This window comes from Perognathus longimembris, chromosome 7 (genome assembly GCF_023159225.1).
Source record: "Perognathus longimembris pacificus isolate PPM17 chromosome 7, ASM2315922v1, whole genome shotgun sequence".
In the NCBI taxonomy this organism is placed as follows: Eukaryota; Metazoa; Chordata; class Mammalia; order Rodentia; family Heteromyidae; genus Perognathus; species Perognathus longimembris.
Genome location: NC_063167.1, coordinates 13,252,325 through 13,276,676, shown reverse-complemented (window position 1 = coordinate 13,276,676; position 24,352 = coordinate 13,252,325). Strand labels below are relative to the sequence as shown.

Sequence of the window (24,352 nt, the reverse complement as noted above, 5' to 3'; positions counted from 1 at the left end):
GAAAGGGTGAGGGCCCCAGGCTGAGCACCAGCCCTCTCCTCTCTCGCTCTGCAGGAGCTCTCAGAGTCTCTCTCTTCTCTCTCTCTCTGTGCCAAGATCCTCCATGCACGGCCCTCGGAGTCTGAAAAGCAAGCTTTCCATGTTGTTATGAAAGTGTGTTTGTCAAAGTCGAAGACGAGAACATATTTTATTTCGCATTTTGTTAGCTTGATTTATAACCTGCAAATATTTAGACATATGGTCCGTGAACTTCCATCTGTAGTGTTGCCGGGTTCCCCCATTCCCAGCTACCCTCTCTCTGCCTGGTCTCCACTGCCAAATGCTTTCCCCGGGCCCCTCCTCTGAGCTGAGCCCAAAGACGACAGAGGCAAACACGGCCATCGCTGAGGCGGCCAAACTCCTGCTTCCGAAAGAAAACAGTGGGGACACCAGAGCAGGGTGGGGACAGACGCCTGCTGCCCGCCTCTGTCCCCTGCCTAGCCTCGACAGGTGGGGTAGGTCCCTGGCCCTCTCCGGTTGGGGGGGTGAGGGGATGCAGACCTGGGCAGGGTGAGGAGGGATCTCATTAAATCCAAGACCTGGGGGACTGGGATGGGGGCTACTGTGGGCTATCACGTGTGGAATAGAGCTCAGAGCTTCATTCATTCAGTCCACAAATGTGGCGGCCACCCCTGCCCGGGCCGCTGTGCCAGGCACCGAACTGCGGGCTGAGTTTGGAGCCCGGAGAGGAAATCAAAGCAGCGCACAGAAAACCAAAGCGCAAAGCGAGAGTTGATGAGCGTCCTCGACAGAGACCTTCCCGGCTGCTTGCAATCATCCCGGTCCCGGGGCGGGACGCCTTGGAAAGGTGGGGGGGGGGGGGGCTTCATCCGGACCTTGCTGCCTCGGGAGCGCCCAGAATTTGCGGCTAACCAGATGCGAGGTTTCGGATTCCCCGAGGCTCAGGCCGCTGCCCCAACCGCCCGGAGCTGGGAGGCCGCGACCAGCTCCCGGAAGGTTGCAAGGAGGTGAGTGCCAGGCCGGAGGGCCGGGCGGGGCCGGGCGGAGCGGCCCGGACCGGCGGGGTGCGCAGCCCGGGGAGCCCTGAGCGCTCGCGCCTGGGTGCGTGCGCGAGCGGCGGCGGCGCCCGGGTCGGGCCAAGATCGGGCGGCGGCGGGGGGGGGGGGGGGGGGCAGCGGCGAGGGCGGCGCTGCAGTGCCCGGCGTGGCGGGCTGGGGGAGCTGTGCCCGCCGGTCCGGTCCCTAAGGCCGAGGCGGGGGACCCGGACAGCTGGGTGGCCGCGCCTGTAGCCCAGCCGGACTTGGCGGCGCGCGGCCAGGCGTGCCCGGGGCGGGCTTGGGTCCCGTGTCTGCCCAGCCAGTGAGGCCCGGGAGAGAAGAAGCGCAGACCCGCGGGCCAGGACGGCCGCCCGCCTGCCGCCGCCGCCGCCGCTCCGGCCCGCCCCCGGGGGGGTGTCCCGGGCCGCTGGGCCCGCCCAGGTAACCCCATCCTCGGCCCGCCCTCGGCCCGCCCCCCCCCGCCCCCCCGCCGCCCGCCCGCCCGCCTCCACCGCCGCCGCATCCCGGCTCCGGGGCGGCGCTGACAGTCTGGTCCGCGCCGGGCAGCGGGCGCAGCAGCGCGCAGGGCGGCCGGCAGGCACGGAGGCAGAGCCCCGCCGCGCGCGCCCCGGCCCGCGCCCGGCGCCGCGCCCCAGCCCGCCCGCGGGGCGCCCACCTGCCGCCCCGACGGGAGGCCCTCCGGGGCCGCAGCCGCTGCCCCGGGGCCGGGCGCCCGCCGCCGCACCATGAGTCCCCGCTCGTGCCTGCGATCGCTGCGCCTGCTCGTCTTCGCCGTCTTCTCCGCCGCTGCGAGCAACTGGCTGTAAGTTGGGCCGGGACCCGGCAGGGCCGGGCCGGGGCCGGGCGGGGCGGGGCGGGGCAGGCCCTGGGGGCAGCAGCCGGTGCCTGGTGGCGCGGGGCAGCGGGCGCGGGGGGCGCCCGGCAGGTGTCTCGGCTGCGGGACGGGAGGCTCGCTCGCTCGCTCGCTCTTCCTCCGCCCGGAGCCTCCCCCTGGAGACCCCAACTCCCCTTCTGCCTGGGTCCGGCTTAGCGGCACCCATGCGCTACCCTGGGCACCCGAGGGCGCAAAGGGGTGCGTGTGTGGCGCCGGGCTCAGCCCAGCGGGGCTCCGGGACATAATAGTAGGTTAATCCCGGGGGATCGGGGCGCGAGCTCCCCGTGCCCCGCCGCGCCGCGCCGCGGGCCGGGCTGGAGGCGTGCAGGGACCTGTTTCAGCCTGGGGGACCCGAGCGGGGCGGAGGAGGAGGGAAGGGACCGAGACACCGAGCCTCTGAGAGCCCGCGGCTGTGCTCTAAGCCGCCCTGACTTCTCCCCGGGGCGGAAGAAACTCCTGCTAGCCCCCCGAGAAAGACAACAGCCCGAGCCACCTCCAGGCGAGTCTTGCCCACATGGAGGGAGGGCGTAGGCGCTGGGGACCCGTCTTTCTCCTGGGCTGGCGCTGCACTCAAGGCTCCCCCGAAAGGAGTGGAAGGCTTGCTTCATGAAGGGAGGGGATGAAGGAGGGTTGAAGGGATGAGCTACAGGGAGCTGGATGAGCTGGGAGCAAGAGGACGCTGGACTCCTTCACTCCTCGGCTGTGACACTTCCCCATGCCCCAAGCTTAACCCTGGCCCCAACTTCTCCTGCCCAGAGTTCTGCCCCCATCCTCTGTGGGCAGCCAGTGGGGAGCCAAGCTTCCAATATTGATCTGAAAAGCACCGAGGTGGGAAGGGGGGGATAGCCAACAGTGTAGCAGAGTTTCCATGGAGACAGCAGGAGGGGGGGGTATCTCTCTGCATCAAGACCAAAGAACAAATATCTCCCATGAAATTGCCCCAATGGCTGTTGCTATGAGGTCATTGTGGCCAGCCAGGGCCCTGCAGGCTGGAAGGAAGGCCGTGTGTTTGTTGGGGTCAGAGCCACCCAGGGCTTGGGGGACTGGAGGTGATGTGGAATTCTCCCAGCTGTTCCGAGAGTGAGCCCAAAGTGGCTGGGGAGCTTTTGTTTTTCTTGGAGCCTTAATTTGATTAACACTTCAGGAGCAGTGGTAGAGGCACAGAAACCAGGGCACCCACCCCTCCTCCTCTGCCCCCTCCCCCTGCGGGGCCTGGGTTGCCTGAGGATTGGGCTGGCCCTGCAAAGCATGGGCTCATTGCTGGCAGTCTCCAAGGCAGGTTGGGGAGGAACAAGAACTAGGTCTGACTTCCTGGGCACCCAGGGAAGTTGGCACGTGTGACCTAGGCCTTCTAGGAACTCGCTAACATCTGTAGTGGAAGAGCTTTCAGGAAAAGCTCCAGTTCTTTGGCTCCCTGTGCAGAGGGAGGAAAAGAGGCCCAAGGAGAAGAAGCAACTGGTGAAACTCAGAGTTGAGGATTGACCCCAGACAGGAATAGCTCCCCTTCCTTGAAGCTGCTCTGAAGTTGAATCCATGTGACCAAGGTAGAATGACTACCCACCTTCAGCCATGTCCATGCCTAAGACCCCCAGCTAGGCAGCCCCAGCATTGAGGGCTGTGGGTCGGATTGCAAAGCACAGGGAATTTCAGCTCAGCTCAGGAGGTGGCCATGAGTGGGGGTCGGGAGAGGAGGAGCGGTGGTGGCCTGGAGGGAGAGGAGAGGTAGGCAAACCTGTTCTCAAAACTGCAATGATTCAGGATGTCCCAGTTACTCTACCCTGGCTTTGAGCAAGGGGCTCTGCCTAGCCCAAGGTGGGAGGAGCCGGGGCTTCCCAGCACCAACCCTACCCAGCCAGAGAGGCTCTGGAGGCAACGAGACCCTGGACACAGTCCACTCCCCACCCGCAACCATAGCCACTACCTCATACTTAACCCCCTCCATCTCCTCCATTTCCCCCTGGTCCAAGACTGGGGGAGTTGGTGTCAGCCTAGCTCCCAGGAGCCAAGGATCTAGGCATAAGGACAGGATAGAAGCAAAAGCAAGAATGAATATGTGGGGCTGGGAATATGGCCTAGTGGCAAGAGTGCTTGCCTCGTATACATGAAGCCCTGGGTTCAATTCCCCAGCACCACATATATAGAAAATGGCCAGAAGTGGTGCTATGGCTCAAGTGGCAAAATGCTAGCCTTGAGCAAAAAGAAGCCAGGGACATGAGTGCAAGGCCCAGGACTGGCCAAAAAAAAAAAAAACCCAACAAAAACAAAAACAAACAAACAAACAAAAAAAGAATGAATATGTGACAGTGTGCCTGCCTCTTAGCTGGCAGGTGACAGAAAGCTGTGCTCTGTGCTCAACCACCCAATCAAGACTTTCCCAGATCAGATTGGAATGATCCCATCCCAGAGACGGACTTCATCTAAAGGCTGGAGAGTTGTGGCAGTAATAATTATCATAGTAATGCCTACTGCCAGGCACAGGTGGCTCACACAATCCTAGCAACTCAGGAGGCTGAGATCTGAGGATCACTGTTCAAAGCCAACCTGGGCAGGAAAGTCCATGAGATTCTTATGTCCAGTTAACCACATGCACGTGTGCACGTGCGCACACACACACCCAGAAGTAGAGCTATGGCTCAAGTGGTAGAGCACTAGCCTTGAGTAAAAAAGCCTCCAGTCAGCACTCAGGCCCTGAGTTCAAGCCCCAAGACCAAGGGGAAACAAAAATCCTACTGTAGTATTGAAATCCTGGCTACACTGACGTTCCACCGTAAAGATGAAATGATTCTGAGTCACAGGAATACTTACCCAAAGCCACCAAGCTAGTAAATGGCAGAGATGTCTGACCTAAAGCTGCCTCTAGAGGGATCAGCTTCAGGCAGACAGGCAGCTGTCCATTTAGACACCACCATGGCACTGTTTCTTGTCGAGGGTAAGCCAAGCTAGAGGCCTGGCCCCTAGAGGATGGCTGGCAAGGGACAGGGCCTGGGTGTCCCTGTACCTGGAGACAGGCTTCCGTCCAAGGTGGATCAGCTGGCCATTTGCAGAAGCCGATGCTGCCTTTTGTCTCAGAGGGATTCTGTGTTGGCAGGGGGGGCAGATGTCCTGCAGCCTGCAGCTGTTGGGCAGGACAACGCCTGGAGCTCAAAGGGCCCCATAGCCTGAAGCTGGGCAAGCCCAGAGAAGCTGGATGCTGTTGATTAGGCTCGTGTCTGGCACCTGGAGTGAGCTGACAGCTTGCAGCAGCTCCATTGGCTCCGAAGGGAGGGAGAGGGGATGCACAGTCCCTGGTGGAAGGCTCGGCCTTGGCCCTGTCATGGATCCCAGCTCGGAACTGTTTCTGAATCATTCCTCCCACACTGGGGGTACAACCAGGAGTTAGGAGACTGTGCTCCACACTGGGTGGCCTTGGTGAGGGAAGGGGGGAGCACTTCTGTCCTCTAGGCCACAGTGGCTTGTTCTGAACCCCAAATGCAAGATCAGGGAAGAGTCAGGGAATGAGTTTGCTGAGGTTTCAGCAATGAGGGTTTGCACAAAAAGCCAATGGTGTTCTGAGTAGGGACCCAGTAGGAAAGGAAAAGGAGCCTCTATCACATCTCTAGATAAGGCTAGAAATGTAGCTCAGAGCTGGGTCTCTGAGATAGACAACCTAGCTCCCATCTCAGCTACTGCCCTTGCTTAGCTGAGTGGCCTTGAGCTCCTGGAGCGTCAGATTCTGCACCTGAAAAAAAAAAATGGTACCCATTAGTGCAAATGGGTCATGGCAATCGGGAGGAAAGAGGGAGCCCACGCAAGCAGTATGCTGGGCACAGTGCCAGGCACACCACTAGGAACAGCAGCCCTTGGCAGCTGCTGGTGCTGAAGGCTGTAGTCCCCTCCTGTCTATAGGGATGGTGGAGAGACATTGAGAGGACGCCCCCTTCCCCAGGGTGCTCCGAAGCCATTTGTTCCAAATGGCCCTGTCTGAATCCTCTTCAATAAGAACCCCAGCTGGAGCTTCGCTGAGCAAATCCAGCTGGCCAGAGATGTTGTTACCAGGTACACACTTAAGTGCCACCAGAAGAGGCAAAAGAGGCATCAGGTACCCTACTGGCTCCAGTCCCTACAGGTATACATGGTCCAGCCAAGTTCTTATACCTACTTGCCCAGGGAGTATGCAACTCTTCTGGTCATGGGGGGATGGGGTGGGGATGAGGTTCAGCATCCAGGGCACAAGTCTGAGTGTGGGCACAGCCAAATGTGTAGCACCAGTCCCCAAGGAAAGTTGTGACCCATTTCCCCCCAGGAAACCCCTCATCCATCCCTAGCTGAAAAGAAACCCTCCCTCTCCTCTGAATCACCAAGCCCTAGCTCTTCGGAGCCCCTGCATGGCTTAGCCGGTGAAAGATACTAACGCATCCTGCCCCCAACGGTGGCCCCAGATCCTTCTTCATCGTGGGTCTGTCTTGTGCACTGTAGGGTGTTTGCCAGCATCCTGAGCTGCTGCTCACTGGATGCCAGTAACACATACACACACACACACACACACACACACACACACATATCACCACCACCACCACCACCACCACCACCTCCCTCCAGATGGCAATCAAAAATGTCTAAAGATGGGCTCTGGTGGCTCCCACCTGTAATCCTAGCTATTCAAGAGGCCAGGATCAAGGACTGCAGTTCAAAGTCAGCCCAGGCAGGGAGGTCCATGAGACTCTTATCTCCACTTAACCCCCAAAATGCAAAAAGGAGAGCTGTGGCTCAAATGGTAAAACTCCAACCTTCTCTGAAAAAGCTAAGGGACAGTGAGTGCCCAGGCCCTGAGTTCAAGCCCAGTATTGACATTTTTTAAAAAAAATGTCTTACAGACTGTAAGGTCCACTCTGGGAGGGCTCCATGCAGATGCCCCATCTGGTTAAGTCTCTGCCCAGTTACCTGGGTAACCAGCAGACCTGGAGGCACTTACTTCCCCCTTCCCTGAGGTCACATCCTACCCTACCGGCCACACCCCCTGCTCCTGCCCTAGACATTTCCAAATGCCCCAAACCATCATGGAGAATGAACAATTGACAGGACACGGGCACAGCCGCTGTCCTATCAGAGCCACACAACCACCGCTGCTACTGCGGGGGGGGGGGGGGGAGGGAGGAAGGGATATCACTTGAGCCCCACTTCAGAGGTCCTGAGGGAGCAGGACTTGAACTTGACTTGCTCTCCCATGTTCACAACTTAGTTTGCATCCTCCGCCTGTAGAGATTCCTCGTCACATAGCTCGGCAGTGTGGCGTCTGCTCTACAGGAGATTGTCACACACAGATGTCCCAGGGTCCCTGCCCTCCCTGCCTCACGCCTGAAGCACTCTATCTCTCCAGAGGGTCCAGCCTTGGCAAACGGTGACCCATCTGCAGAAGCCTCAAGGAGGGAGCGGTCTGCCTCTCTGCAGGTGATACTGAAAAGCACTGTGGTGTTGACACCCAATACAGACGTCAGCAGTAGATCTGCAGCCCCTTCCTCCTCCCCCAGCTAGAGCAGACCCTGGGGCCAGCCTGCATCTTGCTCCCCCTTCCACAGTGGGGGCTGGGGGGCCTAGGAGCAGGCTCTGCCCCCCTGTGGGGTGATTTGCTCAGGAGGCAGCTGCCCAGCTGTCTACCATGGTTTGACTTCTTCCCTCAGCCCTGGCTTAGCAATTGAGCAACTCAGCAAGCATCTGACAAGACAGGGTTCCCCAAACCTGTCGAAACTCGCCCAACTCAGGCCCTGTGGGTGCGTTTGGGAAGCTGAGTATTTGCACCCAGCCGCCTCCTCCTCCTCTTGTTCCTCCCCCCTAGGAGGAAGAGATGGATCTGAGCCAACAGGGCAGATTGGCCAGGGTGGGGGTGACAGCGCCCGCCCGCCATTGGCCCCTCGGGGTTACCCCTCCGCTGGCAAGGAGCTGCTTGCTGCTCCGATCAGCAAACCCAGCTCAGCTGGAAGGCGGAGCTGCGACCCGAGGCTGCTTCCCAGATTTCCACAGGAGTTGCCAGGTTTTATCTCTGAGTCCGGAGCTCCATCTTCTGTGATCCGGCCAGCCCCAAGAAGCCTCGCTCCCTGGGGTGACCTCCCCAGCACCCTCTGCCCCTGCAACCCCCCACCTCCCCCATCTCCTGGCAAACACAAAACCAAACTGTTTTCAAAGTTCTCCTAGACTCAGAACCCCTGCAGTGGAGGGGACCTGGTCCTGGGAGAGGAAGGGAGGCAGGAAGGAGGGAGGGAGGGTGGGAGGGAGGGAGGGAGGGAGGGAGAGAGGGAGGGAGGGAGGGACCTTGTCCAGTCCTCCTCACAGCTCACTCACGTGTATCCTTCCTGGGGCCCCTTGCAGCCAGGGATTACCAATGGCCTACAGGGGCCTCCTTCTTGCTGGGACTCAAAGCCGTCCTTCTGACGCCACTTCTTTTTCTTTTCTTTCTTTTTTTTATTTTTATTTTTTGTCTGTCCTGGGGCATGAGCTCAAGGCCTAGGTGCTGTCCTGGAGCTTCGTTTTACTCCTACCACTTGAGCCACAGCACCACATCTGGCTCTTTCTGAGTAGTTTATTGGAGATAAGAATCTCACAGACTTTCCTGCCTGGGCTGGCTTTGAACCTTAATCCTCAGATCTCAGCCTCCTGAGTAGCTGGGATAACAGGCGTGAGCTGCCAGTGTCCTGGCAGCGTGTCCCTCTTTTCATTTCACCCAGGCCCCTCTGCCAGCTGGGGAGGACATTTCATTAGATCAGAGGCCACGGGGCATGAAAGGATCTCTGGGTAGATCTGGGCAAAGGAGAAGCTATTTGCTGCCGAAAGAGAGGGCAAGGTGAGTTCAGGAAGCACCTTCCCCCTTGCACCCCCACTCTCCCCACAGAGACACCTGCCCCCAAGAGAAAAGGGAGATTCCCACCTCCTGTGCCAGGGCTCAGGCCCTGCATGCCCAGGTCTGAGCAACTTCTTGGCCCTGAGCCGGTCACCAGCAACCCCGAGAGGCCGGGAAAGGGAAGGGGGAGAGGCGCTGCCAATAGGAAGAGCTGTCAGGTGCAGAGGGATGCTCTGAGAGCACCAGGAGTCACAGCCATGGGGAGAGGAGGAGGAGGAAGAGGAGGAAATGGGGGTGCTGAGGAGTCTGAGTAAAGGATACCAGGACTCCCAAGAGGAGAGAAGAGGGGAAGACAGGCCTAAGTGTAGACCCGTGCAGGGCCTGGAGGACTTGTATTTCTCTGCCACTGAGAGGAGCGCAGAGAGCCCTGGGGACTTGGCTTGGGTATTGAAAGCCCCCAGCTAGACTCATGCTAAGGCTGGGGAGACGTGGGTGAAAAGCACCCCAATGCCCTACAAACGCACAGGCTACCATGGGACTTTGCCCCCCTCCCCCAGGGGATTCAGGCTGGTGGTGGCATCTCCTTCCATGGCCCCAGAGCCACAGAAACTACAGGCCCAGATGACTGTCCCCGCAGCCACACGAGCACCAACACATTCCCCTGCCCCTTGCTCAGATCAGTGTCTGGGGACACCAAACTGTACTGGCCTCAGTGTCTCGGGCCATCTTTGAAGCTTGGACAGTCAGGTCCCCAAGCCCAAGAGCCAGAATGCCAAAATCGGAGCCACCCGGGACTGCCTAAGCCACTTGTAGCACCCATCTCTTGAGCCCGGCTGCCCTCATCTATAAAGGGGAGGAAAGATATACCACAGCCACCCCCAGCCACCCTGCACTGGGGTACTACGGATGTGGATGTGTTGAAGCCTGTGACTGCTTCTGGTGGAGGCTTCCAGTGACCCCAGATGGCAACAGTGTTTCCCCTTCACATTGCCCCTCATCTCCCCGGTTCTCAAACAGTCAGACAAAATGGATCCAAAGCCCCAAGAACCTGTTTTGTTTAACTCTGCAGACTTGCTTGGAGATTCTCTTTTTAAAAAAAATCTGCAGTTTGAGGCAGAAGCTGAAGTGACCTCCCCTCCCCCCCCCAGGAGTGCCCAGCTGAGGAACAGCAGGGATCCAGGTCTAAGGGGGCCGAGAGAGCCCTGCCAGAGACCACCATGCACAGAGCCAGGCTGGCAGGCTGGCTGGCGCCCAGCCGAGGGGCCGAGGGAAGGGTGGCGGATGCGATGCCCACCCTCAGGGGACAGCTGGACAGCCAATCACCTGGACAGAATGCGACGACAGAGGAGCGGCACCTGCCGCGCTGAGAACGCGCACTCTCCATTGTGCAGATACACGTGTCGAGGCCCAGGATTGTCACTGATTTGCATCCAGTGGCACAGAGATGACATGCCGGCCTAGGCTAGCACCCTGCGTGCCTTGCACACTCCTACCACACTTCCTGCCACGAGGGATAGGGGACGCCCTGAAGGGAACACAGCCCACTCAGACTGGGGTGGTAAGGATCCTGGGGAGGTGAGAAACCACCCCCCACCCCGTCCCCCAAAGATCCCATCCTGGGGTGGGGGTGGGGAGGGTCCTGTGTTGGCTCTGCTTCCACCTGCCCATGTTTCCCAGGCAGTCATCTGTTGCAGAAACTCCAGTTCCTCCTGCCTCCCGCCCCCCCCCCCCCCCGCCGGCTTGGCCTCCTTCCTCCCTGAACTACAGGCACAACCTTTCTTGAGGAGGCTCTAAATGTGGCCCAGGCAGGCAGGGAGGCCAGAAGGAGGGGGCAAGAGAGGCCTGGGCTGGCGTCCCAGCCCCCACCTGGAGAGCTGCAGAGCCAGGACCCATGGCCAGGACACTGACCTGGCTCTTCCCCGGCCCGTCTCCTCTCGCCACACAGAGCCAGGAAGAGTGGCAGAGGTGGCGATTCTCCTCTAGGAATTTGTATATTTTATTAAAAAAAAAAAAAAAAAAGCAAGCAAACCTGGAAAAGCTTGGGACAAGCCCAGCTAATTTTAGTTTCTAATGAAAACAGCAGGTGGCCAAGAGGATCTGATCTCCCTGGCAGGGCCCGGGCCCTCCAGCCTCTCAGGCTGCAGGCACGGGTGGCCGGGGCGGGCCTCCTGGGAGGAGCTTGGAGGACCTGCAGCCCCTGGTAGAGAAGCCGGGAGGGCATAAACTGCGGCAGCAGCAGGGGCAGCCTAAGCTGTGGGGAGGTCTGATTCATGGCATAGTCATAGGCTAGAGGGTCATGGCTAGAGTCCTGGGTGGCCAAGGCAGCAGGTGGCGAATTGCTAAGCCTACACTCAGCAGTGGCAGGAAGCAACCAGGACCCGAGAAGAAGCAGGCATGATCGGGGCCTCTCCACAGCAGGCCCAGCCCAAAGGCAGGCATCGCCCATGAGGCCCTGGCTCTCTCCCCTAGAAATGGCTTATGTAGCCGATATTTGAGCCTGGCTCAGCTCCCAGGTCAACGAGTGGCACACGTGTCTCTGGGGGAAAGGTTGAGCCACTGTCAGGCACTGGGAGTAGATTCCAGAAGCCTTCAGGAGCGGCTGGGCTCAGTCCCCAACTGCCTCTAAGCCCTCAGCCAGCCCCACCCAACTCCTCATGCCTACTCCTTCCTGTCCTGAGGACTTACCTTGCAGGACAGACTCAAGGTGTCACACCCTTAGCTGCCCAGAGCTGAGAGCCCTTGCTGCTCTCTAGCTGTGGGACACTGGACAAGTCTTTTCCTCTCTGTGGACTTGCTCATCTGTAAGATGAAGCCAGGCAGTAACCATCCACCAGGAAAGCAGGGAAACACAGTACAGGCAGAGCAAGCCCCCTGTGCCCCCAGAAAAGCCCCTCAGGTCTAGAAGGGAGGGGATGATGAGAAGCCAGGCCTCCCGTGCATAGGAGGGCAGCTGTTGTACCTGGGGGAAGCAGGGCTGGGTGGCAGGCATTGGTGTCACCAGAGGCCATTTCTCATTTTCCTGGATATGGCCCCCAGGTCTCACAGCCGCTGTCCCAGTAGTAATCCCCACTCCTGCTTTGGTCATGTCAGCCTCCTCCAGGTATGTTTTGAAGTACACAGCTCGTTAGGGCCACCACCCTCCTTCGGTGGCAAAGACATTAACTATCAGCCTGGCATGGGACCCACAACCTTGTTCTGCCCGTAGAAAGAGGACCATTGAAAGGCCACGTGCATTCCCATTCATGGTGCCCGTGACAAAACAGGCTCTGGGTAGCTGGGGCTGGGGCATCGGGTGGCAGCAGTAGGCTGCTAGCTCAACCAGGCCCCCCACCCTGCTCCTTTTGCGGATGGACCCCTGCCATGAATGTCTGCCTGCATCAGGAGTCAGGACCCAGCACCCCAGACCCTGCCACTGGCCGGATGCAGAGTGAACAGAGGCCTAGCTAGGGACAGGCCCATGCGGTGCTTCCCTATCAGAGGACAGAAGCCCCCATCCCGTTCTGAGAGTCCACACCCAAGCAGGTGAGGAAAGCATCCAGTGTTCAGCTCAAGCCCTCTCCCCCCACCGAAGGACACTCTGGGCCTCATGAACATGGACCTGGCCCACCGCCAGTGGCTGAGCTCTTGGCGCCCCCTGCAGGCCAAGCACAACAGGTGGGACTGGTTCCATAAGAGGTCCCTTCCCTACAGCCAGAGCCGGGGTCTCCATGGAGGCAGGGCTGAAGAGCAGGGGCTCTCCCACATGCACCCTTCCCCTACCTTGCCACCATCCTCCCATGCCATCTCCCTTCTGAGAGGCTCACCTGAACCCTGAGGGCCCCAGCCAGGACTCTCCCAATCCTTGAACATCCTTTGGGCCAAATAGAGATTGAAGGAGAGGAGGCGGGCGGGGGGGGGGGGGAGGGGGGTGGAAGCCTGGGAGACAAAGAACACTGGGACAAGCTGAGCTTGGGCTGCTTTGTGTGAGATCACCAGCCTTCCGGTGGCCTACCTGAGCTCTCTGGGAAGCCTCTGTGGCCGTGCCCAGCCAAGCGCACATGCCCAAGCCTCCATGCCCAGCGCACAGCCATGCTCGATCATGGGGGCCTGAGTGTATGGAATCATGCTGGCTGTATGGAAAGCCACACCTGGTCCCACAGGCAATGGGTGGAGGTGACCTGTCTGGGGACCAATGCCACCTTTAGGACGACAGCAGTGTCCTAGGCCAAGTCCCTTGGGCTCACCACCACCCGTGCTTACTCAATACTCTTTTCAAGCCTCTGGCTTTTCAGCAGGGCCCAGGAGTGCATCCTGAACTCAAATGCATGCCAAACCCCACCTGAAGCAGGGCCAGGGCACCTGCTCTTCCCATCAACCCTGCAGATGTTTCTGAGGAACAGTCAGGTTCTAGAATCTTCTGTCAGTCCAATCCACATGGCTTCCTCTCACACTTCCAGGGCCCGAAGCAGGCCACTGAATGCACCTTGACCAAGATTCTTCACTGGAAGAAGCCTGGTTCCCGGGGCTTCTGCCTGCAGCATTGGCTCTAGTCCTTGACCCACATAAAAGATTCTGCTGCTGGGTACCGGTGGCTCATGCCTGTCATCCTAGCTACTCAGGAGGCTGAGATCTGAGGATCATAGGTCGAAGCCAGCCTGGGCAGAAAAGTCTGTGAGAGTCTTATCTCCAATTCATAACCTAAAAGCTGGAAGTTGAAATGTGGCTCAAGTGGTAGAGCACCAGCCATGAGTTAAAAACAAACCAACCAACCAAACCACCTCAAGGGCAGAGCCCCGGCTATGAATTCAAACCCCAGGACCAGAACCAAACAAATAAAAGGGGGAGGGGAGGTTCCATTGGCTCGCTGAGGAGTAAGTGGAATAACATCCAGTATTTAAACCCAATCCTGATTAGGTTCCTTGAAAGTTAGTTCTTATTATCATTATCATAAAATTTTTCTCCATTTTAATAGAAATTACTATTTACTTTCTGATTCATTATCAACCACTAGTGGCTAAATTTAGAAAAGAAATGGCGGGTTCTTGCCTCATACCTCAGGACCCCCAGCTCCTGAAAGCCAGGAGGTTTAAGGGGCACAGGCCTGTCCCCTACACCAGAGGGAAAGCGAAGCCAGGACCAGATGCTGGGAGCAAGTCCAGTCCCTGAGACATGGGCGGGCAAGGTGGAGGTGGGCACGAGGCAGGGACCCAGCTCTAAATGGCGCTCCTCTCCTCCCCCCAGGTACCTGGCCAAGTTGTCCTCGGTGGGGAGCATCTCGGAGGAGGAGACGTGTGAGAAGCTCAAGGGCCTCATCCAGAGGCAGGTGCAGATGTGCAAGCGGAACCTGGAGGTGATGGACTCAGTGCGCCGCGGTGCCCAGCTGGCCATCGAGGAGTGCCAGTACCAGTTCCGGAACCGGCGCTGGAACTGCTCCACCCTCGACTCCCTGCCCGTCTTTGGCAAGGTGGTGACACAAGGTGAGCCAGCGGGTCTAGCCAGCAATCCTGTGCGGCCGGGCAGGGGGGTCAGGGCGGAAGCTACCCTCTTTCTACACAGGAAGGGAGCAGAGGCTCAAGTGGCAAACAGACTGACCCACCCTGGGTTTCTCCGAGTAAAGAACACAAAGCCAGGCTTCCAGCCTTGCCCTCGCTCCTCCTCCTCGAACACTCAGCTCTGGTGTGGGAGTCCATCTCATGGACCTGTATGTTTGATAACGTACAGCATGAGATAACTGTGAGGGAGCAGTGTCGGGTGCCGTGTCTTGTGCCTGTAATCCTAGCTCCTCAGGAGGCTGAGATCTGAGGATCAAGGTTTGAAGCCAAGCCAGGCAAGAAAGTGTGAGACTCTTATCTCCAATTAACCAACCCCCAAAATTCCAGAAATGGAGCTGTAGCCCAAGTGGTAGAGCACTAGCTTTGAGCAAAAAAGCTCAGGGACAGTATCGGGGCCCTGAGTTCAAGCCCCAGGACTGGCACATGCTCATGGGCACACACACCACACACACACACACACACACACACACACACACACAATGATGGGGGTGGGGGAGCTGGGAATGTGGCTTTGTGGTAGAGTGCTTGCCTAGCATGCATGAAGCCCTGAGTTGGATTCCTCAGCACCACATCAACAGAAAAGGCTGGAAGTGGCGCTGTGGCTCAAGTGGTAGAGTGCTAGCCTTGAGTAAAAGAAGCTCAGGGACAATGCCCAGGCCCTGAGTTCAAGTCCCAGGACTGGCAAAGAGAGAGAGAGAGAGAGAGAAACACAATGATAGGACAGCTCCAGCTCCCATCATCTCTCGCTCACAATCCAGTGGAGTGGTCTGTTCCATGTATTTAAGAGTATGTGGCACATGTGGGCCAGATGCTGTTTTAAGTGTTGTCATTGGCCCTTTGAGACAGGCTTCTGTATTGCACAGGAGGAATCAGAGGCACACAAAGGTGACATCACACTTTAGCCCAGGGTCACAGACCTGGAAAGTGTCAGAGCTAAACTGTGAGTCCAGAGGCAATCCTGCTGTATGGTTGTGCGCTTACTCACAAGAGGAAACACCGTGGGAGAAGTTTGGACGCTTCCCCTGGCCAGCACTGGGGTGTTCAGGGAAGGCTTTCCCACGGAGGCAGGCCCTCCGCAGACACCAGCAACACAGAAAGGCATTAAGCCAAAGGGAGGTGGGCCAAGGCACTGAGGTTCTCCGGCTCTTCCTTGAGAGGTACCAGGTCAATCACTGCCCTTGAGGCAGTGCCACAGCCAGCGGCCTCTTTCTTTACTTCCTGAGCACGAAGCTGACCCTGCAAGGCGACCAGCAGTTCAGAGGCCCTTTGACTTGCGTAGGCAGTGAGAAGGGGTGGCCTGGGCCAACCTTTGTCTTGGCACCTGTAGGCCTGGATAGCCGAGGAGCCTGGCAAACCATTTGCATGTTGTTGGAAACCAGCTGTGATAGAAATCTGGAAGCCATTCTCCTGGGCCCTGGCAAGGCCCAAAAAGGCACGACCATGCCTGGCATTGCTGAACTTCGCTGCTCTTGAAAAGCAGCAGAGAACATCCCAGAAGCAGAGAATCCTCCAGGAGGATGGTACCCAGGGATGCCTGGTGTGTAAGGCTCCAAGAGCTAACTTCATATATAGACCGCAATATGGGAAGCCCCTTGCACACAGGGTTCGCAGCAGGGTTTTCTAGGCCAGGTTTGTCATACCTCTGGACCTTTGCATATCCTTCATCTACCCAGCCCATTCTTAAATCAGTTCAGCAGTTCCTTCTGCCTTTCCCCAGCCCTACGCCTGTATGTTTTTGTTTTGAGATAGAGTCATCATGATAGCCCAGGCTGCCCCTTTCAATCCACTGGTCTCAGTCTCCCAAGTGCTGATATTATAGGCATATACCACCATGCCTACCCTGCCAGGCTCTGGATTGTGTGTGTATGTGTGTGTGTGAGAGGGGGGGAGGGAAAGAGAGAGAGAGAGGAAGAGAGGGAGAGAGGGAGAAGGCGGGGGGAGAGGACCAGTCCTCAGAGCCTGGTGCTATCCCTGAGCTTTTTTGCTCAAGGCTAGTGTTTTACCACTTGAGCAACCACTCTCCTTCTGGCTTTTTTTAGTAGTTTACTGGAGATAGAGTCTCACAGATTATCCTACACGGGCTGGCTTCACACCGTGATCCTCAGATCTCAGCCTCTAGAGTAGCTAGGATTATAGGCGTGAGCCACCAGTACCCGGCCAGTTCCAGCTTTTTGGTGCCTAATTGCAGATAAGAGACCTAACTGCCCACAGACTTAACTACCCAGGCTGGCTTTGAACTGCAATCCTCATATCTCGGCTACCCGAATAGCTAGGATTGCAGAGCCACCTGCTCCTCACATGGCTCTGAATTCTTACTATGAAGAGTGGGGTCCTCTCTCTCTCTCTCACTCTCTCTGTCTCTCTCTTTCTCTCTCACACACACTTTTTTGCTACTTTTGTGTTTTCATTTCAAACCTTGAGAAAAGTGGTAACAAATAGTACAAGGAATTTTACATACTTGAATCACTAATCATTTTTATTTTAATGCATGTGCTTACGGTTCTACTTAGCTATAGATCCACACGCACACCACTCTGGAAGCCAGGGATGCGCACTGAGCTTCAGCACTCCTGGTCTGAGCCCCACTTCTCCCCCATTCCCAGAAAGTCTTTTCTTGGGGGAAGGCCCAAAACTAGGACTCAAACTCAGTGCCTGATGCTTTTGCTCACTGGCTACTCCTCCAGCCCCCCGAAGGAGACTTGAGTTCTTCCCAGGCAAGGTGACAGCTCCCAGGACCAGGGGCAGGATGTTCAGTGGCCATCATCTAGTAACAGAGGCAGGCAGGACTGGGAGTGAAAGGAAAGGGGGTGTATGCTGGACGTGGGTCCTCAGGACCCCATGGACAGGGGCGGTCCTCACCTGTAGCGGGGCTGGGCAGGGTCCGTCCCATCAGCAGACTCTGGGAGAGGCACTGTGAAGTGCCTGAGTTGACTGAGTCAGGCTCCTGGGAGCTGAGACTGGGCTGGTCATCTCTGCCCACTCACCCTCTCCCTTCCTCTTAGAAAGGTCATCCGTGATCTCCACTGACTCCATCTAGCCCCAATCCCGAGAAAGCCCCAGGGGGGGTTGATGAGGCTCCCCACCTGTCACGGGACACCTCATAGGGCAGTCCCCAAGGCGCTGTGACCTAATGGATGGGAAGTACCTGTGTAGGTGTTGACCCATTCTCACAGGCTGCTACTGCTCTGGGCAGGCCTCTCGTCCCCAGCTCTCAGGAGGGGATCTGGCAGGTGTGCATATCCATGCATGTGCGCACACACACACACACACACACACACACACACACACACACACACTCATTGCCTGGCTTTGGGGGTGGGGGTCAGCATGGGAGAGAGCAGAGCTAACAGATTCCTTGGGTCCAAGCCAGGGGTTACTTAGAGAAAGAGAAACAGGAGCCCAGTTGGTGGAAGGCCTGTCAGATCTCCTTCACAGATCACAGCTCTGAGCTGGGGATCCTGTTCCCAGCCCAGCTGAGGACAGAGCAGACGTCTGCCAGTCATTGACTATGAGATCTTGGGCAAGGTCCACACAGCTGGCACCTGTGAGGATTCAGGAAACTGGTGGCTGTGAAGAGTTAATTGGCTCCCATAGGGCTGGGGCAGTGTATCAACTCTTGCTAGCATTTCCAGGGGTGTCCCAGCCCCCAACTGTAGCCCCCCCCCTACTCCCAAGCAGTGGAATCTACCCTTGCTCCAGTAAGCTGAGTGTGTGTTCCATGCTGAAAGATAGGCCATCTTTAGGGTCGATGGGGCAGAGGGCAGCGGGAAAGTGGTGCATCTTGGCTAAGCAGACGTGAAAGGCCAGAAGAGGGCTGGCCCTCGAGTTTAGCTGCTGCCTGAGCCTTGTGCCAAGCCTAGCCCCTGCCTGCATAAGCATGTATGTGTGGACAGGATGGCAAAGGTGTGCTGACTGGCCTGAGCCAGATGCAGCAAGGTGGGTGTGGGTGTGACAGAAACTCTCTTGCTTTCTTCTATCTTGAGCTAGTACCAGCCCTCCACCAAGTCCCTTGTCCCCAGAGAGAACCCAGAGGCCTGATGTCCCCGCAGGCTGAATGGCAACCTTGGAAGGCAGTGGAGTGCACTAGTTATCTGTCCACCCTACCTACCCATCACACTAGGCTGTACTTAAACACCCCTGAGTCCCGGCATCATGAGTGGCCCAGCCAGGAGGCATTCTTCCCTCCTGGTGACCCCCGCTACCCCCGCTAGCCACATGGCCACCGCCATTTATTTTTTGTTTTTGTTTCTGTACTGAGGTTTGAACTGAAGGTCAGGCAGGCACTCTACCACTTGAGCTGCATCTCCAGCCCCTTTTTGTCCTGGTGGTTTTCAAAGTCAAATCTCATTTGATGTCCTGGCTGGCCTGGGCTGGGATTGCCCTACTGGTGTTCCCTGCATTGCCTCGGACACATCACTATGGCCAGCCACTGTGCTCCCCCTACAGTAGGGAGATCATAGGCATACACCGCAGCACCCAACCTTGGCTGACATGGAGTTTCACGCTCCTTTACACCTGACTGGCTTCCAACTACAATCCCCTGATCACTGCCTCCTAAGCGGCTGGGAGCACAGTCTCGAGTCACTGTACCAGGCCTCTGGTCACCTTCTGATGCCATCAACTAAGTCGCAAGTGCTCTGGAGAAGTGTACCCCAGGGACATTGCCAGGCTGCACGTTCCTGGAGGCCACACATGGAAGACCACTGGAAGATGCAACTGCCCACAGCCCCGCTTGGACATGAGACAAGCAGGCCAGTGGACAGGCCTGGAGTCCAGAGAGGAGGATGACAGGAACGGGTGGCTAGGTCTACCTGCAGAGATAGCACAATTGTCCCCACATTAGGGCTGGGGAGACACAACTCAGAGAGGAGGGCCATGCTGCGTGCGAGTCTTAACAAGGACTTGGCCCCCAGTGCCTTACTGGCCCCAGGTCCTCCACTGTCCCCTTCAAGCCAAAGAGGCTGCCCAGAGAGTCCACCACCTCCGCTTCACTGAGTCAGCCTGGGAAATAGCGGAGCCGCGTTCACTCCCTGACCTCCACCAGACCCCCATCTCCCTGGTGCCCAGGAAGGACCCAGCCGGGAACCTCCTTCCTAGTCCATCTCGGCCTCCCCCAGATCGCAGGGCACTCCTTCCTGCCTCCATCAGGACAGACAGACAGGCCCCACTTCCAGTTTCCACTTGGCCATCTGCTATGCAAAGGAACCCAGGCAAGCGCCCCGAGCTGACCTTTGCTTCTCTAGACGAGAGCTGACTGCCAAGGTTGTCTTGAGCCCTGGACAGCGCGTGGAAAGGCCTGGCACATGTCGGGACCTCAGGAATAACAGCTATCACGTCTGCAGGATTGCTCTGGAGCCCTTGCCTGCCTTAGCCCCCTGAAAAAGATGCTACCAAGGCTAGAACCAGAGGACACACAAGAGAACTAGAAAGAAAAAGTTAGCAAGAAGGAGCTGGGTATGAACAGAGGTCTGGTGGGAAGAGAAAAGGGTTTCAGGGCAGGGGCTGGCACTTGAGAGCTCTGCTTTCGCAGACCTGGGACATTGCTGACTTGCCTGCAGTTGCAACACAAGCTTCCTGCCCAGGTGTAGTCTACCACATTGGTCCTCCATTAGTCAACAAGCCTCCGGTCTGGGGCTCTGGGAAGGGAGGAGCACCGAAGCCCAAAGGCTGGAGCAGGCTGGAGGAGCCACTCCCATGAGTGCCCACACCCTCCAGGCCCCCTGGGCCTCCAGCACTGGGCATAGAAATCACCTGCTCGGGGCCGGGAATGTGGCTTAGCGGTAGAGTGCATGCTTAGCATGCACAAAGCCCTGGGTTCAATTCCTCAGCACCACATACACAGAAAAAGCTGGAAGTGGAGCTGTGGCTCAAGAGGTAGAGTGCTAGCCTTGAGCAAAAAGAAGCCAGGGACAGTGCCCAGGCCCTAAATCCAAGCCCCAAGACTGGCAAAAAAGAAATTACCTGCTCCCCGCCCCTAGCAAAGACTCCATGGAGCAAAGTGAGTCCATCCTGCAGTATATGAGGTTTAGGGTAGACCTAAGGAGCTCCTTCTGGAGGTGGGAGGTGTGACGGACTGCTTGTGTGTCCTCGTGCTCAAAGCCTCAGGCAAGGAGAAAGCACTAGAGTTAGGATGCCTGAGTCCAAATTCTGACCCGGCTGCTCCTGGCTGGGTGTGCCTCCATTTCCTCATGTGTAAACCAGGGACTGTGAAGAGTATATAAACGACTAGATGGGCATGGGCAGCACCAGAACGCAGCGGTGTGGAGGATGTAGTGATTATCTTCCCTTCGGTCTTTCTTTTCTGAGGGGCACTCCAAATGTCCTTGTTCCCCTGAGGCCAAGGCAAAGGGAACCTAGAGTCCTAGCAGATGGATGTTGGTTTTGAGAATGAGGTGGGGGGGGGGGTGAATCTACCTAAACAGCCTCACGGGTCAGACAGCACCCCCCAAAGCCACTACACTTAGGTCAGCCCGGAATGGGGCTGAGCCAAGGCTGCCTGAGAGTGAGAAGAAGGAACCCCACATCAGGAAGAGCAGAGGCTGCCCACCAGGCCCCTCAGCCCTGTCTCCCATTTTGACTGCCCTTCCCCCTTGGTCTCTGGGGCAAAGATTTGTGCTGGTTCAGGCCTGGAAATGCCAGAAATACCAAAGGCTGAAGTCGTCTCTCTTTGGGCGGCCACAGTATAAAACCAACCAACATGAGCCTGCTATTAACCTCCATTAACTTGGAGAAGATTCCATCCCAGGCTATCGAGGCCCCATTGCTCCGGCCAAGCCCCCTGATGCTAGCCCAAAGCGGCCAAGCAGAGCATAGGCAGAGGAGCGGGTGATGGGTGGTATCCCCAGCTTAAGGATGGCACTGAGAACAGGGAGTCCTGAGAGTTGGGGGCCAGCTGCCGCCCACCCCAGTGCCCAGCCTCAGCTGCCTCTGTCCGCAGACAGGCACAGAGAAGGCGATTGTTCCCAGCTGACCACGGTGACTGCTCCCCAGGGCAGCTGGGAGCACAGGCCTGGGTGTCACAGAGGTAATTGCCAACCATGGGGCTAAAGCTGCCCCCACCACTCTTGCGGACACAGACCCTGTAGCAAGACACAGAAGGACAGTCAGGACACACAGAGGCCCCTACAGGGCCCGGGAGAGGAGCAGGGCCTGCTGTCTGCTTGTACACACAACCCCACCTCACCCCCAGAAAGAGACTCCACAACAGCTACACCCCCCTAGGCACCGTTCCTAGGAGGATAAAACATCCATTCAGGCAGGGGAGGAGGGCCCGAACCAAAATAGCATCGCTGAGCAGCCATGGTGAGGACGGAACCGCCACCGTGGAGAGGCGGTGGACCTGCGCTGCCTCCTGGCCCTGTGGCAGGGACCAAGCCCTTCCTCCCTCAGAATCTGAATGTGGCCATGGACACCCCCAGGGTGGATCGAGCTGGGGGGTGGGGGGCAGTGGGTCTGAGTGCAGCAGGCACCCCTGCTCCACAGCCAAGTACTAGGGGCTGCTGTGATAATTCACCAAATTTTATATGCAGCCATTTTCAGCAATGGGTCCAGCCTGGAGGAAGAGCCAGGGCCAGGTCACAAAGGGAGAGCCCCCCTCGGAGCCCCAGGAGCCAGCGGGCAGGCTGCAGCATGGCCTTGCAGCTCTGTAGCATCGGAGCTAGCTCACCTCCTGAGCTGGCCTGTGTCTTCTTCAGGAGCTGAGTGGGTGCAGGCTGTCTGCCGGCCCAGCCATACTCTGTGTAAGAAGCCACCAAACCTCTCTATAAAACGGGGCCACTGTGGGGAGCATGTGCCGGTCTGTATGCGATGGTGTGGGCGGTGCTGGGGGCACAGTAAGTAGGCCTGACTCTTGGGGGCATCAGAATAAGCGTCCGCTTGGTACCTGGATTGTGGCTTCTGCCTGCCGTGTTCCCTCCTCGGTCTCCAACACACAGCAGGCCCCACAGAGCCTTCCCTCTCCAGAAAGGATGGTATGGAGGAGCCCAGACCCAGCCCTGCCCTCGTCTGCCTCCCACAGGGACTCGGGAGGCGGCCTTCGTGTATGCCATCTCGTCAGCAGGCGTGGCCTTCGCGGTGACCCGGGCGTGCAGCAGTGGGGAGCTGGAGAAGTGCGGCTGCGACCGGACGGTGCACGGGGTGAGCCCACAGGGTAAGCACAGGAGGCGGTCAGAGGGCACTGCGTGGGCCTTGGACCCTGAGCCCTACTCACCCCTCCCCGTGGCCCCCTCCCTGCCCTTCACACCCTAGGCTTCCAGTGGTCAGGGTGTTCAGACAACATCGCCTACGGCGTCGCCTTCTCCCAGTCCTTCGTGGACGTGCGAGAGAGAAGCAAGGGGGCATCGTCCAGCCGGGCTCTCATGAACCTCCACAACAACGAGGCCGGCAGGAAGGTAGGGGAGCCCTGGCCGCCCACAGCATGGGGTCCCTGAAACACTCCCATCCCTACAGTCACTTGGGAAGCACTTTCCCGCCTCTCATGGGCACAGGGCACCTCCTTCCGCGGGCTGGGTGGGAGCAGGGGTGATGACATGAGGTAGGTGGCAGCATTCTTAAGTAGAAATGGGTGTGCAGCCTGTCTCTCTTTCACACACACACACACGCAGTGGGGCTGGGACTCAAACCCTTCTATCACCCCAAAGATGGAGTGCTTACACACATCTGCCTTTCAACACCTAACCCCAAGGTTCCTATGGTGATGAAGCCAGGGGCATCCTCCCTGGCCACATCACCCATCACCTGTCACCCATTGTTTCACGGAACGATGCCCTTCAGTGTTTCTCCTCCATCAAGTCAAGTACCCCAAGTGCAGGAACAGCATCACATTCATCTGTCCCCAACACTGCCTCCCAACCCAGCATGGCATCCTGCAGTGCTCACCAACCCCCAGGGTCCCCCAACCCACGTGTCCCCTCCCCAGCCTCTGCTGCTACCTCCTGATGGCCCCTCTTCCCCTCCCCCCACCCCAGGCCATCCTGACACACATGCGGGTGGAGTGCAAGTGCCACGGCGTGTCGGGCTCCTGCGAGGTAAAGACGTGTTGGCGAGCCGTGCCGCCCTTCCGCCAGGTGGGCCACGCGCTGAAGGAGAAGTTTGACGGTGCCACCGAAGTGGAGCCACGCCGCGTGGGCTCCTCCAGGGCGCTGGTGCCCCGTAACGCGCAGTTCAAGCCGCATACAGACGAGGACCTGGTGTATCTGGAGCCCAGCCCAGACTTCTGTGAGCAGGACATGCGCAGCGGCGTGCTGGGCACGAGAGGCCGCACGTGCAACAAGACGTCCAAGGCCATCGACGGCTGCGAGCTGCTGTGCTGCGGCCGTGGCTTCCACACAGCGCAGGTGGAGCTGGCTGAGCGCTGCAGCTGCAAATTCCACTGGTGCTGCTTCGTCAAGTGCCGGCAGTGCCAGCGCCTCGTAGAGCTCCACACGTGCCGGTGACTGTACCCAGCCCGCGCCCAGCCATCACCCACCTGGCCCCGGGGAAAGGCCGATAATTTAAACCGTCTCCTACCACCCACCCCAAGAGATACTGGTTGTATTTTTGTTTGTTTGGTTTGGTTTGGTTTTTGGGTCCTCATGTTATTTATTGCCCAAATCAGGCAGGAGACCCCAAGGGCACCAACTGGGGCCTTCCCCAAAGCCTCAGCCTTTGTGGCTGCCACTGACCAAAGGGACTCTGTGCATACCTCCAGCGCCGTGCTACTTGCAGACTGAAGGTGGGTCACCAGGCGTGTTCCAGCCACACGCCACATGCCTCGGGAACCCACCGTCCAGGGAGAACAGGTGCCATCTTGATGGAAGATCACCTGGGGGAAAAGGAGCTCCACGCTCCACCCCACACATACACAGGGACCCCTGGAAACTTGAGCCTGGTAACTTTGTCCCTCAGGCTCCCTGGAAAGGGAAGAAATGGGCAAAGGCTCATTTCAGCCCTCACAGGCAGCTGGTATCCAGCCTCTCTGCAGCACCCTCCAGGCAGGAAGAGCAGCTGAGGCACAGGGAAGGACTACAATCTCACCCCACAGCCCCGCCCAGCTCCAGCTCGGGAGGGAGAGCTCCCCCACTCCCCAGCCTCCCCCCCC

The 24,352-nt window shown here is 58.1% G+C and overlaps 1 protein-coding gene across 1 annotated transcript; it reads left to right on the top strand.

Annotated features, from left to right (window-relative positions):
- Positions 1-1,691: 1,691 nt before the first annotated feature.
- Wnt4 (Wnt family member 4) lies at positions 1,692-23,813 on the top strand. Its single transcript, XM_048350453.1, has 5 exons — positions 1,692-1,860; positions 13,964-14,199; positions 22,292-22,423; positions 22,522-22,664; positions 23,241-23,813. The coding sequence occupies exons 1-5, from the start codon at positions 1,784-1,786 to the stop codon at positions 23,706-23,708; spliced, it is 1,056 nt and encodes a 351-aa protein (XP_048206410.1). The 5' UTR covers positions 1,692-1,783; the 3' UTR covers positions 23,709-23,813.
- The last annotated feature ends 539 nt before the right edge of the window (positions 23,814-24,352 follow it).

Excerpts from the sequence above, each read along its gene's own strand:
- Wnt4 (XM_048350453.1), top strand. The coding sequence starts at position 1,784 with ATGAGTCCCCGCTCGTGCCTGCGATCGCTGCGCCTGCTCGTCTTCGCC. Across the intron at positions 14,200-22,291 it reads TGGCAAGGTGGTGACACAAG|GGACTCGGGAGGCGGCCTTC; the intron begins GTGAGCCAGCGG and ends TGCCTCCCACAG. Across the intron at positions 22,665-23,240 it reads ACAACGAGGCCGGCAGGAAG|GCCATCCTGACACACATGCG; the intron begins GTAGGGGAGCCC and ends CCCCCACCCCAG.